Below are 15,849 nucleotides of genomic sequence, written 5' to 3'. Positions count from 1 at the left end.
CTTTCCCTCCTCTGAGGACCTGAAGGATGCAGACTCACCTCTTCCAGGAAACCACCTGGCCCACACAGCCTGGTGTGCTGCCAAGGCGATTGTTGCAGGCGATGCTGGCACTGGGGTCCAGCACGCAGAGCACAGCTCAGCCAGCAGCGTTGGTGTGGGATGCAAAGCAGATGGGGAATGTCACAAGGACCAACAGCTTCCAGAGGGGCCAGTGCAAAGCTAACAGGGCTAGAAGCTATAACTGACCCTGCCAAAAAGAACCAGGGGTCGATGGTGGATGCCAGGTTCAATACAAGCCAAACATCTGCCTTGTGAATCAAGGAAACCACATTTAATTTCCTTCAGGAAAAGCAGAGGCCAGGAGATCAAAGGGAAGAGCCAAACCAGTACACCACTGATGCAAGGAGGCTCCTGTGACCCAGAATACCCTGAAACAGACCCCTGTAAAACAAATTTTTGGCAAGGAGAGAGGAGATGGGAAGACATGGGCTCTCAGCACGCTGGTGGCTGTGCAGCCCCAGTTCTGGGCAGAAGGGCCTGGTCTCTTGCTGGCTGCTCCCTCTGCACAGCCTAACAACGGCTGCAGGCAAGCATCTCTTCGGAAAGAATTTCACATTTTCCACAAACTTTATGGAAACCAGGAAATCCAGTTAGGCACATCAAGAGAGGGGGGTTGGGGCCTCGGGTGGAGAAGAACGGAGAGGCACAGGGACGTGGTGCCTGCAGAGGAGAACTGAACCAGGATGGGCAGAGGTTCCCAGACAACAGACAGACCAGACCATAATGTCTGCTCCAACTCCAATTTATTGAACATTACAAAATACTCTGCATATATTTTCACATTATAACAATATCCTTGCAAATAATATATTAAGTTCTTGAGTCATTTGTGGTGCCCATGGCTACAGAAAACACTGACCCAACTAGAGATTTAGTATGGCCCAATATCAGAAATCAAAACTAGAATAAGTCATACCAGAAATGCAAAACTATATAAAAACCTTTTAAAAACCTCATGCTCATCTGGTGGAACAGGTACAGAGCTGAAGGGCCTCTGCTGACAGGGCTGAGGGTCCCATCAGCTCACCTGCTCCACATTGGACTCATCCACCCAGTGCATCCAAGTGTCCCCTTGGCACCTGCTGTCTCAGCACACCCATATAGCTGGAAAAGGCAGGCTTTTATCTGCTTTGTAGCATTATCAGTCCAAGTCCCCATTTTTCCCAAAGAGGAGTGACCCCCAAGCCCCTTGCTCTGCCAGTGCCCAGCCATTGTGCTCTTTTGTGTGCTGAGCAGTTCTTGGGGTGCAGTATTTGGCCCTTGGGCTCACACCAGAAATAATTCATCGTGTGGGCCACCAGCTCCCATCACTCTCCGAGGAGGGAACAGGGGTAGCTGGGATGCAGGTGTTGGGGACAGACCTGTGAAGATGAACACTGGTCACACCCATCACCCCTGCTCCTGATGTACATTCATACCTGCTGCGTGTGCCACCCCTGGCACCATGGCCAGTCCTCCCAGCTGATGCACCCCAGGCAACTGGGAGACTCAGACGTGGGCAGAATGAACACCAAAGACACTGTGCAGGGCAGCTGCCTGCCAGTAAAGCCAGAAAGCTGAACACTGCAGCTGCTGGGAACACACCCAGGCGCCAGGTGCGGGGCTGGCACAGCAGTTGGCTGTCAGAGGAGTCCCTGTGCGTACAGGTTCACTAGCCCAGCTCCTGCTGGAGCCAAAGCCCAGGAGCGCTGCTCCCAGTCCTGAGAAAGCCATGGCCTCGCCTCTGTGGTGCCTCCATAGCCCGGGGAACACGGGGCTGTCTGGCAAGGAGCCTATCTCTGAGCTCCTGGCTGAGCTCCATGCATGTGGGGAGCCAGCATGAAGTCAATGGCTCAGTCACTGGGTGTGGGTGGGCTCTTGCTCACCACCGCTGCTCTCACCCCTTTTCCCAGAGGTCTCCTCCTCACAGCCAGGCTGGAGACCAGATCACTCTTACACCTGTAAGCAAGCCACAGCCCATTTTCCAGCAGCCACCACCTCAAGGCAGCACAGCCATGACAGGATCAAGTCTGTTCAGGATCCCAGCCCTGGGAGAAATATCTCTAACTTCCCAGCTGCAGAGATGTGTAGGGATCAGAGAGGAAGAATGAGGTTTGGGATCTGTGCCTCCCTGGGTGTCACAGCACAAAGACCAATTATTGACCAGGTTTGCATCAGTAGGTGCATGGGCAAAGCACACCCTGGAGAACAGCTCCAGCAGGAGTACTGGGTTCTCCTGCCACTCCTGGAGTTTATGGAGACACACACAAGCTTTGCAGTGCAAGACAGAGCAGTCACCAGGTCATAGCCTGTGTGCAGCACTCAGCTCCTTCCCAATCCACAGAGGTGCCTCAGAGGTGGCTTGCTCTGTTGAACATCAGCCACCTGGGCTCTGCAGAGGGTGGCATCCTGCCCTGCTCCTCTGTGGCCATCAAAGGCTGCAGCTCCTGCTGCTCAGGACCGTCCGGGCTGCTGTCGCTCTGGGACCGGCCGCTCTTGGAGACATGGCTGGGGAACTGGAAGCAGGAGCTCTGCTCTGGCATCGCCTGGCTCGCAGACTGGGGCTGCTCCTCCAGCACAGGGCAGGCAAATCTCCTGTGCTGATGTCCGCTCTCGATGCCTGGGGGGGAAGCGATGCTCTCCAGGGAGGAGATGCTTTGGTTCCACGCCTTCTGCATATCCACTGGCACAATTTTGGTGGTCTCCGAGGAGACATAAACAGCCAGATCAGCCTGGTCTCCTTTCCATGGCAGCTCCTTCTCTGCTAAGGTTGGCGATGGAGGGATGATGCAGGGGCTGGGGCAGACATCCAGGCTGCCTGGAGATGCAGATGAAGGAACAGTGAGAGGGAGCTTGCACAGTGCTCAGTCTCTCCTTGGACCCTGCAAACATTGCAGAACTAACCACTACCAAATGGCCATGGAACCCTAGAACATCCTGAGATGGAAAGGACCCACAAGGATTATGGAGTCCAACTCCTTGCCTATGCAGAACAACCCCAAGAATCACACCATGTGCTGGCCCAGGGATGCAGGACACAGGGTGGTTCTGCCATGCCTCCAGAGGACAGTGATTCTCCCATTCATGCTCTGTGGACCTTGGTTTTGCCCAGGCCATGGCAGCTTTGCTCCACAGGCAGAGGAAGGATAAGCTACCCACTGGCAGCTGCCCCGGCATGGAGCATTGGTGCCTACCAGGAGTTGTCTTTCCCTGCAGGACTTCATCAGTGGCTCGAGCAACGAACACAATCCCCTCATCATCCTCCTTCTCCGTCTCTGAGCTATCGCTCTCCTCCTCCTCTGAGCTGACCATCACCAGGACAGGAGCTGCAGGCAGATGGAGGGGCTTGGTTTGGTGCTAGCACAACCCTGGGTGCTGTCATCCCACCGAGCTGGCAGTGGGCAAGCACAGCAGGTGCTCCCATCCCATGCCACCAAGTCCCCTTGCCAGGACCTGCCATCCTCACCTGCCACTGGCCTTACCTGCATCCTGCCAGGGAACATTTCTGTGAGTCTTCCCGTTGGGTGTCTCTTTGGTCAGAGAGATGTTCTTCTGTGAAAGGAGAAGAACTGGCTGAGACCTGTCCTGGGCAAAGCCCAAAACCAAAGAGGTGGTCCTGAAGCCAGCCAACACTGGGCATGCAGATTCCCACCCTGGCTACATGGCATATGGTTTGCATCATCATGGCCCCACAAGGAACTGCTCAGCTGCAATGGCTTCAAAAGCCTCCAATCAAAGATACCTAGGGATCAATTTGAGGCACAGTGCCACACTTCTAGGCCTGGATCTGCATCAACACTGAGGCTGCTTTATGTTGAGTGCTCCTGCAAAACAAACCAGGGGCTCCTCCAGGGCTTTGCTCAGTGAAGAGCCACCCTACAGCACTGATGGCATGCTGGGGACACACGGACACACAACACCTGCATGCACACATGCAGCATGAACAGGACTGAGAAGAGATGAGCCGTTTTCCCCTCTGGTTCTGGAGCTGCTGATGCCCTGCAACACCTCACCTACACCCCAAAAGGACCTCTCTTACTGCATCCTGGGGTGGCCAAATCTCAGAGCTAGGAAAAGAACAAGAGCTTGGGGAGGACTTACCTTTTTCCTGCCTTTTTCCTTCAGCCTGGCCTTGCTCTTGGAGGAGCAGACATTGTGCTTTGTGGACTTGAAGGTCTCCAGACGCCTCTTCATGTTCTGCCGGAAGATTTCTTTATCTTGGCGCTCTTGTTTATCTGGAGAGATGAAGTGACGGCTGTAGCTGGCCTTGTACTGGCCGAGGGAGAGGCAAAGAGAACAGGGTGAGCAGCTGGCCCCACGGAGCCCCGTCCATCCCTGCTCCTCCTGCGGGCGCCGCTCCCCTCGGGGTGGCCCGGGAGTGCTCACCCGCCGGCGGGGCTTGTAGAGGCTCCCTCGCAGCACGTGGTGCATGGCAGCGTCCTCCTTGTCCCGGCGGCTCCGCACCGTGTCGATCACCTGCAGGTCCAGGCACGCGCCGCTCCCGCTCTCCCTCCTGCGGGAGATGGAGATGGATGGGGTCCCTGCCAGCCCCCTGCCAGCCCTGCTGCAGCCCGCCCCGAGGGAAGAGGGCGGTTGCGAGGGCCAAGGAGGTCTGTGCAGGAGCTCAGAGGGATGGCTGTACTCACAGGAGGTTTGTGACCGATGACTCTGACATGGATGTGCGGCTGGGCATGGAGGGCAGCGCCAGCTTGGCAGCCGAGTGCACGTGGCCACCCTGGGAATTAGGAGGACAAGGCTGGCGTCAGGACAGCAAGGAGCCAGCTGGGATGGGCAGGTCCCCACTGCCTGGCCAGAGGGTGAACATGAAGGGAACCTCTCCTGCCAGTGCCATTCTGGCCAGCACTGCTGCCTGTACCTGATCAACAAAGCTGATAGCATCACGGATGTTCAGCTTGTAGTAAACATCCCAGATCTCATCCCGCAGCCTGTAGGCAGATTTCCGCATCAGGAGCTGGCTCAGGTATTTCTTGTCAAACTGCTCCCACCTGCCATGAGATGAAGACACAAGCAGTTTAGCTCCCATGGTGTACCATGGCCAGGGATATCCACACAAGGCTGAGTGTCCCAAGTACAGCAAAGGGAGGCTGGGCACGCAGGACCTGGCTGTGCAGAGGGACACACTGCCAGGGAGAACAGGAGGGGAGGGGATGTGGTGACCCTTCAGCCTGCCCAAGGGGAAGCCAGACACTATCGGGTCTGTGAGAGGCAGTGGGAGTAGGACTGGGGCCACCCTGCTGGAGCACTTCCCCTGCAGGAAACAGGCTTTTTGCATCCTTTTCCTGTCCCTGTGCTGCAGATAAACACTGCCCAGGCAGGAACAGGGCTGTTCCCTCCTCAGTGCCCAGCACAGTTCCATCCATGAGGAGGCAGAGGGCTGTTGCCACCAACATGGACACCCCAAGTTCTGACCTTGGCAAGCAATGTCAGCTCCACGGCATCCCCAACCTGACCTCTCTCTGGGATGCTTTTGTCATCTTGGTCTGCTGCACCACAGCACCAGATGGTACCTATCCAGACTGATGGACAGACATACAGCCTTCCTGTCCACAGGAAGGGGTGTCCTCCTGGGAGAACCCCAAGATATCCCTGTGGCTGGCATGCATCTCCCATTCACAAACAGTCAGCAGAGGATCCTGTCTAAGACACTCACTTGTCCCGCCAGTAGTGGTAGCCATGGTGCCCCACGATGTCCTCCACTGCTGCCAAGATGTGGTCAAAGGCCTTGAGTGAGGGGAAGAGGGTGAGTGCTGGCAAGGCTGTGGATGCCCCAGGGATGCCAAGGTCATACATGGTCCTTGCCCAGCCCCACAAGTGAGGGGAGCTGGGGAGCCTCTGGCACTGTCACTTACGTGCTCATGCAGCTCCTCATTCAGCGTGGGTTTGTGGTGGTCACTACGCTTCACCTTCAGCCATGTCACCAGGGGTTTGATGGTGAGGCCCTAGAATGGCAGGAGAAGGCAAGGGAAAGACCGGGAGGGCGAGAGGGTGCATGGCTGGGGCATGGGGAGCAGAAGCAGCACGAAGTGACTGGGGACAGTGGCTGTACCAGCCACAGATGCCCCTGTAAACCCGACCCCTGTGCCATGATGTGCACCCCCAATCATCCTTCCCCATGACTCATATTCATCCTCCCCATGGCTTCCCTTCCTAGGGTGCTGAACGCCAGAGCTGGGGCCCATCAGCAGCTTTGTAAAGAGAACAGCCTGGACAGGCATGCACACTTGGAGCTCCTGGAGCCAGTCCAACCAGAACAAAATGCCAGTAGGAAAAGAAGGTGCCCATGGCCCCACCACTGCAACAATCCCCATAGCAGTCCTGCACACCTGCTGATGGATGGGGTGCCAGAAAGCACTGAGGACCAAAGGTCACTTTAAAAAGATACTTTCCCAAAGCACATGTCCCCAGGCCAGTTCTGGGGCAAGAAAGCAGCACTGGAGGAGGGCACAGTGCCCATCCTCACCTGCACAATGACAGTGAAGAACACCACCACGATGGTCGTTGCCACAAAGTAGTCCTTGGCTTTCACCTTTTCCCTGTCCAGCAGGATGACCAGGGCAAAGGCCACGGCCCCACGGAGGCCTCCATATGACATGACCACCTGGTCGATCCTGTCCAGGGGGATGAGGCGGAAGCGGTTGAGCACGTATGTTTGAAGAACAACACCTGGGGAAGAAGGAGGAGGAGAGCCTGGAATTCTGGGAGAACCCTTCCTACTCCAGCAGCACAGCACAAAATCCCAGCCAGGATGTATGGCTGGCCTTGTGCCCCAACTTTCCTGGGCAATATCCCTTTTTGGCATGAAAAGGGCTGTGTGCTACCAGCCATATGCACAGCAGGACAGACTGACCCACGGCTCTGAAGAGCAGGATAAAGAAGAGGGTGCCCAGCACCAGTGCTGTGTCCCATGTCCACTTGGAGGTGTCCACAGCTGAGATGCCCAGAAACATGAAGATGATGGTCTCTGAGCTGCTGGCCAGTGTCTTCATGGTGTACTTGACCGTGGTGCGGGATTTCTGGGAGATGTTGGCTTCCACGTACTTCTTGCAGCAGATCCCACAGAAGGTGACTCTGCAGAGGGGCAGGAGGAGATGGCATGGCCCTATGGCAGGATGAGGAGTGGGTCTACTCACTGCCTCTTGCTGCTCAGCACTGCAACCCCAATTTCCTGGGTTCCCCAGGGGGACACCCCAGTACTCACGCCAGGATGGCGGAGAGTGAGACCATCTCGGCAGCGAGGTAGGCGACGTAGGCCAGGAGGAAGACGAAGAGAGGCTCGATGATGCGCACGCGCTTGGTGAACCGCGTGATCAGGGCCAGCAGGAAGGCGAAGAGCAGCCCCACAGCTGTGCCCCCCAGGCTCACCAGGAAGAAGGAGGCTGGTGGGAGGAGAAGTCTCGTGTGAACCATAAGGAAGTGTGCCCACCTCCTGTGCCCCACAGCCACGCCATGCTGGCCAAGCACCACGTTCCCACCCAGGTCCCCTCCAAAGCATCCCATGGAGCACAAAGCTTTGGATGATCCCATAGCATCCCCTGGAGCACCCCTGCTCTGGGCTGATAGAGTTGGGGTTGTTCAGCCTGGAGGAGACCCTGGGGAGACCTCAGAAGCCCTTCCAGTACCTGAAGAGTGCTCCAAAAGAGCTGGAGAGGGACTTTTGACATGGACATGGAATAACAGGACAAGGGACAATGGCTTCAGACTGACAGAGGGCAGGATTAGATTGGGTATTAGGAAGAAATTCTTCCCTGTGAGGGTGGTGAGGCCCTGGCACAGACTGGCTGTCCCATCCCCGGAAGTCTTCAAGGCCAGGTTGAGGGGGGCTCTGAGCAACCCTGTCGAGTGGAAGGTGTCCCAGCCCATGGCAGCAGGGGTTGGAACAAGATGAGCTTTAGGGTCCCTTCCAGCCCAAACAATTCTGCAGATCTATGCTGATGGCCAGCATGTGACACATGGAGATGACAGAGTTGTGGTGCCCAGTGCCCACCCCACAGGACAACAGCTCCTGTGCTTGCCGCCCTCCACTTCCACAGCAGAGGAGGAGGTGGAGGGGCTGGTGTGGCAATTACTCACCTACCCCCTTCACGTAGTCTGTGGCGTGGATGTGCGCTGGGCCCAGCTCCACAAAAGAGTTGAAGACCTTGTACAGCACCTGCAGGGAAGGCAAATCCCTTGAGAAACACAGGGCATTGCCCTGCCTTGAGAGGGGCAGGAAGGGTCCTGTGGAAGAGGCATTTTCCACCCCAAACCTCTCAGGTAATAGCTCATTTCAGCAAAGTCTCCCAGGGCCAGGAGAGTGGAAAGGCCAAGAGAGCATGGCATGGGTCTGCCCCCAGCTCAGGGATGTCACCTGCATCCTCTGCCCATCCTGGGGAATTCCAGCACCTTGGACCATGTTGGGCTCAACTTTAGAGTCCCTCAAGCTGCAACTCACCACGGTGACAGCATCATTTAGGAGAGACTCGCCAAACACAATGATGAAGAGGGTCTCATTAACATGGACCTCTTCAAAGACAGCCAGGACTGCCACAGGGTCCACAGCTGAAATCAGGCTGCCAAAGAGCAGGAAATCCATCAGCCCAGCTTCAACACCTGGATCTGTTAGGACAGAAGGATCAAGGTCAGGCAGGCCAGCCACCTCAGAGCCCCTCTCACCAGGTGGAAACAAGCCTGTCCCTCATCTGATCCCAGTGACTTGGCTGCAGCATCTCAACTGGGAGTGCAGTGGGATGAGCCCAAAAGTGTTCCCAGACCTCCAGGATGCCCCTGGAAAAGTGGGACTTGGTGCATTCTTGCTGCAACATGAGAGGAGCATAAGGGATGTCCCTGTTGGCACCCAGGTGCATCACTGCTCCTCCAGCAGGTACCACCAGAGGCGGCTCAGCAGCCCCACCTCAGGTCCAGGCACCAAGTGGCCCCTCAGGGCTCAGGAGAGCTCAAAACACAGCCCAGGCCAGCCAGGGCCAGTGGTTCCAGCCAAGGACAGGGAACATGGCAGCGAGCCAGCAACGCTAGCCAAGGTTGGCAGACAAAAATAGCAATACATGAGTCAGCCCAGTGCCAAGCAGGGCCCGTCTGTCCTGCACGCTTGACCGTCCTGCCAGAGCACCATTCCCAGGATGTCAGGATCCTGCTCGTGCTGCAATTCCTAGGAATCCACAGCAGGGAGAGGCAGTGGGCTATGAAATTGGGGGTGCTTTGCACCTCTAACCTATTTTTTGGGGGTGTGGCCCAAGCTGGGCAGCCCTGCACACCCACCCATGAGCCCGGCCCGGTGCAGTCCCCAGAGCGCGGTGCCGGTGGCGAAGGAGTTCCAGAGCGTGCCCACCACTGCGTAGGTGAGGATGGCGCCGATGTTGTCGAAGAACAGCCGGCTGGGCATGAAGTACCCCGAGTCCAGGACGATGGGGGGCAGAAGGAAGAGGAAGAACATGTTGGGCTCCAGCTGGTACTCAGCTTTCTTTGCCACGGCCAACACGATGCCCCCCAGGCCCAGCCCCAGCAGGATGAGAAGGCAGCTCTCCGGGACGACGGATGTCACCTTCCTTGACAGGTGGAAAACTAGAAGAAAAAGAAGAATGAGAGGATCAGCCAAACAGGCACATGGACAGAGCATCTCAAATCCACAGGCTTCACGGAAGGGTTGGGTGATGCATGATGGATGGGAGGAGAACAAGGGAGCATCTATGGAAAAATTGCTTCATGGCCACATATGCACAAAAAACCTTCCAGCTATCTCCCAGGTCAGGATTTCAGTTCCCTGACTCTTTAGGATTTCCCTCTCCCTCTCAGCCACTGTCTAATAAGCCAATCAGCCAGGAATTTTACTTTTGTTGGCTTCTGGTATCTACACTTAAAGGTTTAAAGCAGGCAGCGAGCACGTTCACAGTGTCACGAGCACTGCTGGCTGCTATTCAAGTGAAGAAATCATGGTACACCAGGACATGTTACCCCACTTGGAGACGAGGATGCTCAGCCCTGGTGACAGGGTGACCTTGTTTGCATCTGTCTGAGCAAGCAGCCAGAGCAGCATGCAAACCACTGCAGCACAAGCCATGCCTGAGCACAACCTCTCTCAGCACCAGCTAACCTACCTGCATGCAACAACACAGGCACTCGGGAGCTGCAGATTTAGAGATGCTTGGAATAATCAGTTTATTCCATGCAAGGTTTGGGCCAAATCTTAAGCTGCCGTGGAACAGGATGTATTTTCTAAAGCAAACAGAGGATTCCCTGGTATTCATCCATCAGTAAGGTGCCAGCGAGCCTGTGCTCAGGCACAAGCCAGCAGGGTGCCATGCCAGCCAGCACAGGAGATTCATTCTTCCAGGCACCCTTGTCCCACAAGTCAGGGTGTCCTGTGTAACCCCAAATCAGTCCAGCTGCCAGGCAGGAAACTCCCATCCCTGGGGGTTTCTCCTCGCTAGCACAAAGCGCTGTATTGTTGCTGCCCCTCAAAAGGGCATTGCTTGAGGAAAGGCTATTGAGGGTCACAGTGATTTTGTCCCCCCGTCACTGAGTTCTGCCATCATTTGTGCCATCCAGCTCAATTCTGTGGCATGACTTGACCACCAGATGAAGAGATCTCCTGAGGAGAGGATTCCTCCAGGTACTTTGAAAGCCACCTCTGTCCTTGTGCACCCAGCAGGTACAAGGGACATTAGGGTAGGCTCTGAGCCATCACTTGGCTGCAAGCCCAGCCCTGCTGCCAACCCCAAAACCCAGTCCCTAAAGCCCTTTAGCTGGACTAAAGGTGCCCATCGCTTGTGCCAAGCTGCCCCTCCAGAAGGAAAGCTGTGCTATGGTCATGCACCAACCCTGGGTCACTCAGCTGCTTCCCTCCTTTGGAACCCCAGTGGACAGAGCAGAAGGTCTGCCTAGCCCAGGGTGCTGTCTCCAGTGGCACAGACCTGGAGAAGAGCCCAGGAACAGGCAGTATTTCATCAGTAGGTTTCCATGTCTCTATGCCCTTGTCATTCTCCTCTGAACCTGTCCTGCTCCTGCTCTATCCTTCTGGGACAGGTCCCAGTGTCCCTGAGGTGTGGACAACCAGAGAACTGAGGTGGCCTCCTGATGTTCCTTTCTCCTTTCCCAGCACCTCTTAGGTGATTTTCTTTCCTTCACAGCAGCTGAGCTCTGAATTAGAGGAGATAATTGAATGACAAAGATCTGGTTCACAACCAGAGACAACATCTTTGAGCCCACTGCCCAATGTGCAGGCTGAGGACCACTTTTCCTTTAGTTGAGGACCTCAAGAGGTTGGTGCTTGGCACAGTAAGCTCCATCCATGCCCCAGCACTGGCTCCCTGCCATAATACAGCAGGAGCACTGCTGCAGCCAGCAGGGGCAGAGCAGTGAGCACAGGGGCAGCACGATCTGCAGCTCCACCACCAAGCACCTCAATAGCAAAGAACACCCAGGCCAAGGGTCTCTGCCACTGAACACCCCGGGCACAGAGCCCAGGGCACCCCCTGAGCCCCAGCCATCTCTGCTCACTGCTGGGGAACTGTGGAGATATGGACACTACAGCCCTCCAAGCAGACCCACAGCCTGAGGAAACGCTGGCTGGGCTTCATCCAGGCCGAATTCCTGCTAAATGACCACACAAGTCACTGCAGAGCCCTGTTCACCCCACACAAGCTGCTTTCACCGGTGGACAAATGGTGCTCACTCAGCGCCTGCAGCAGGCTGTGCAGCCGCTTCCCACCCACGGGAACAAAGCTCTGAAGTTTTCAAGAAGGGAACGAGGCGTCCAGCCCCTTTCTGCATTCTCAGGAACATTGCCAAGATCCCTGCTTCGGCAGCCCATCTGCATTCCTCGTGCTGTGGAGCTGTCCTGGCTGGCTGGGGGACCCAGGAGAGCGTGCAGGGATACTGTGGGGACATGGGCCATCCATCCTGGAAGTGTTCAAGGCCAGGCTGGATGGGGCTTTGAGCAACTTGGTCTAATGGAAGGTGTCTCTGCCCATGGAAAAAGAAATCCATGGTAGTTGGAAAAGGATAATCTCTAAAAGTTCCTTCCAACTCAAACCATTCTGTGGTTCTATGATTGTCTTCACCAAGCCAAAAACTTGGTCAAATAAAGGAGGAGCATCAATAGGAAAGATCATGCTTGTCCAAAAATCTGCTGGCTGATGGAAAAGCTGCCAGCCTCCCCAGGAAATGGCAGCACATGAGCTCCCCTGTGTCAGAGAGAGCAGCCAGTGGGGAGAGACTGAACGAGCTCTAATTTTATACTAGTCAGGGATTTCAGCACTAAAGGTTCCCACAGCAACAGTAACTTAGCCACATGTGAATTAACTTCAGAGACATAATCATACTCAGGCATCTATAATAAAGGATTTGCCATCGAGAGAACTCAGGGCCAAAACCTGCTCTGCTCCTCCAGAGCTTGGGAAATGGCAGAACACCTAAACCAAGACATGAGCAGCTGGGGACAGAGGTGATGGTGTGAGGAGAGATGGTTGCAGTGCTGCTGCATAGAAATACATCTGTCTGCTGGCAAACTCCTGCCTGTGGGGCAGCTATGTGTAAGGAGAATGTTTGGGGACAATGCTCATCACCTCTGTGCCCCCCATCCTGTGCTCTGACTATGGATGGGAAAGGCAGCAAAGCCCAGATGATGCCTCGCTGTGCAGGAAGGCAACACCCAAGCCAGTTTTTCCCTGCCCCGGGTGTTTGCTGGCTTGGGTCACCCCAGCATTGTGACTGCCTCTGAGAACAGAGCCCACAGTGTCATTTCCCCATCACACGGGCATGGGGCCACTTCCTCCCCTACAGTCACAGGGCTCTGAGCTGCCAGCCCAGCACCACAACCACAATGGTTTCTCTGCGCCAGCCTACGCCCAGCGTCCATGGCTGCCACCGCTGGCGCTGCCCTCTCCGCTCCCCAAAATCCTCCACCCCTGGTTCATCTCCTCTGTGGACTCCTGTGCACCCTGGGGACTACAGATGCCATCTCTGGGGACACCCATGGCAGGCTGCTGCCTGCAGCCGTGCCTCCAGGTCTGGGTGTCACTATTGGCTCCAGGCTCTGAGGCTCCATCGGACCCACTGGATACACTAAACCTGGCAGCTCGAAGCTCTCAGCCATCAGGGCTGTGTCTCACAGACAGAGAGGAGAGCAGCCATCAACCCCAGGCCTGGAAGAATGTGGCAGATCTCAGGATCTGGGAATGGTCCCAGCTCAGGCCCCCCTGCACGCCCTGCAAAAAATCCAGGGTGGCTGGGGGAGCACATCAGTGGAAACCTGCACAGGGAGCAACTCTGGGGAGAGGCTGGAGAGAAGAAAATAACAGCCAGGGAAAGGAATTTTCTCTCTGATCTTCTGCAGGTAGGAGGGACGCTCTCAGCAGCTGGAGGTGGCACAGCTACAGCAGAGTGCTGTATTTTTAAACTCATGATACCTTTTAATTCATTCCTCGCAAGGCTTTAGGTCTCTCTTGCAAGAAGGCAAGGAAGGAGAGGAACAGAAGATCCACAATGATGCTGGGATAGGAAGGGCCAGCTGGTGGTCACAGCTGTAGCTGTCTCCTGTGTAATGAGCGCTGCTGGACATCCCTGGCTGATCAGAGATTCCCCTGCCAAACTCTGAACCCACAACTCGAAACTCAGAGTGTGTCTGCGCCCTCACCAAGGGGGCTGTGCCCACAGTGGGGTGCCTGAGGAGAACCTGGCTCAAGGTCACGATCCCATCCTCTGGGCCCAGCACAGCAGGCACGGGCACTGTGGGGGACCAGCCCCCTGGGTACCCCTGCTTGGCACCCACGCACGGGTGTCCCCTCCCCAGCACCCCGGATGCCGGTGGGGAGCCCAGCCCTGCACAGCTCACACACATCCTCATTGTGCCTTCCCACACAGCCTCGCACAGCAGAGCCTCCCCCGGCTGCGTGGTTCTGTGCTGGGGAGCACAGGAGTCCAAGGCCAACCCCATCTGGAGTGACCCACTGGAGGGGACTGCAGGCACCTGCCATCCCCAGGCTGCTGGGGGCACATCCTGCCTGGCACTGGCACCTCCGAGCCTTTCCCCGGGGCTGCGGGGGAACAATGGCCCTGCCAACGGCAGGTGCTGTGCCAGCCTTTGGGAACATGGGACATCCTCTGGGGCTTCTCTTCTCATGAACCCTCCATCCTCTGTGCCCACCCATCCATCCATCCATCCCTCGCAGGAAAAAACAGCCCGGGCCCCCACCTTTTCCTTCGGGTGCTGCCTTAACCCCGTCACCGCACATCATCCCACGGCAGGGCACGGAGGATGTGGCGTGGTCCCCAACCTCTGCCGGATTTGTCCCTGTGACCCGTGTCCCGGCGTGCGGTGACACCCCTCGTCCCGGTGCCCCCGCGCCCGCCGGGGATGCCGCATCGCCCCTGCCTGCCCCACGTCCGCTCCCGGGGGCCCGGAGCGGGTGGGGACACGGGGACACTCACCGATCTTGGCCAGGCTGGCTACCAGGATCCAGGCGGCCACCAGGCAGGGCGCCTGCACCTCCCGCCACTGCCAGCGCAGCAGCTCGGCTCCCGCCGGGGCGGCGGGGCCGGCGGAGGCCGCCGGGGGCTGCATGGCCCCGCCGCTCCGCTCCGCTCCGCTCCGCCGCGGCCCCGTTCCCCGCCGCGTCACGCGCACGTGGGGATGCGCCAGGACGGCCCCCGCAACCCACGGCACGGCCCCGCCCGCCCGGACCGGCCCGCCCCGCACCGCCGCACGCCGCGCTGTCCCTGCCCCAGCACCCGCCCCGCACCGCCCTACTCACCCCTCACATCCCCCCATCCCAGCTCATCTGCACACTCCCGGAGCCCCCTGCCCCATCCGAGCCCCCTGTGTCCCTCTCAGCCCTCGCTGCAACTGTCCCGGTGTCACTTGCATCACCCTAATCCCCCACGCCCTCTTCCCGTGCCTCGGCTTTGTCTGAGTTTCTCCACACTGGCTTAGTCCTCAGGCACCCACCAAATTCCCCATCCTCCTCCACACTCAATCCCCCTCCCAGCTGAAACCATCTACCCCTGCCCCAGGCGCTGCCTGAGCCCCAGCCTGAACACACCCATGGGCAGCCCCCAAAATTTCTGTCTCCCCTTTACCTCCTCAGCCCCCCTCAGATTCTCCTAAAATCTCCTGTTTGCTCATTAGGCCATCCACCATGCCCTGGCAGGTGCTCCGTCTCCCACACCCCATTCCTGAGCCTCCCAATCCAGGAGCCAGCACTCCATGTTCTGGGTGGGCAGCCCAAGCAGCCCGGAGATGGGATGCTGGCAGAGTGCTCCATGGAGAGCCAGCTCTGACCTGTGCCCACATATCTCTGGAGGACAGGACAGGACACCTTAGCCAGAGCAAGACCTCTGGCTGGCAGTGCCTGTGGCATGGGCACTCTCAGATGCTGAGTGCCAGCTTGAGCCCACTGGCCAGGTAGGAATGGGCCACAGGACACTTCCCTGGGGGCCTCGGTGGCATCATCTTTTCTCATCTCTCTGCCTGGGTACAAATGTGCTACAAATGTTTGCCAGCAGAAGCCAACAGCTGGGGAACGCAGCTGGAGGCAGGAGCAAGGGGAAAGCACCCTGCCCATAACTCCATCACACCTGATCACTGTCATTGTCCAGGAAACCTGTCAAAAGGAAAGTAAAATGGGTTTTTTATGCCCCACTTCCAGGGCAGCACCACAACACCCTTGGATGCAGGAAGCTCATCCTGTGCTGCTTCCCCCCTGCCCCAGGATGGGGAGATTGAGCCCAGCTGTCCATCCGTGCTCCAGGTCACCTGGGGTGAGCAGACTCACCCGGAACCTCATGGGGCCTGGA

General features: G+C 57.1%; 1 protein-coding gene across 1 annotated transcript; it reads right to left on the bottom strand.

Moving 5' to 3' along the window:
- Positions 1–786: 786 nt before the first annotated feature.
- Positions 787–14,617, bottom strand: SLC9A5 (solute carrier family 9 member A5). Its single transcript, XM_031505842.2, has 16 exons — positions 14,485–14,617; positions 9,316–9,618; positions 8,492–8,655; positions 8,131–8,209; positions 7,259–7,436; positions 6,908–7,128; positions 6,521–6,723; positions 5,910–5,999; positions 5,711–5,781; positions 4,916–5,045; positions 4,686–4,774; positions 4,426–4,552; positions 4,141–4,311; positions 3,522–3,591; positions 3,234–3,365; positions 787–2,857 (listed from the first exon to the last, which is right to left on the bottom strand). Exons 1-16 carry the CDS (start codon positions 14,615–14,617, stop codon positions 2,391–2,393), a joined length of 2,628 nt encoding a protein of 875 aa, XP_031361702.1. The 3' UTR covers positions 787–2,390.
- Positions 14,618–15,849: the final 1,232 nt, after the last annotated feature.

Source organism: Lonchura striata, chromosome 13, assembly GCF_046129695.1.
Source record: "Lonchura striata isolate bLonStr1 chromosome 13, bLonStr1.mat, whole genome shotgun sequence".
NCBI classification, from domain to species: Eukaryota; Metazoa; Chordata; class Aves; order Passeriformes; family Estrildidae; genus Lonchura; species Lonchura striata.
Note: the sequence above shows the minus strand (reverse complement) of the source record. Positions and strands in the feature narration are given on the sequence as shown.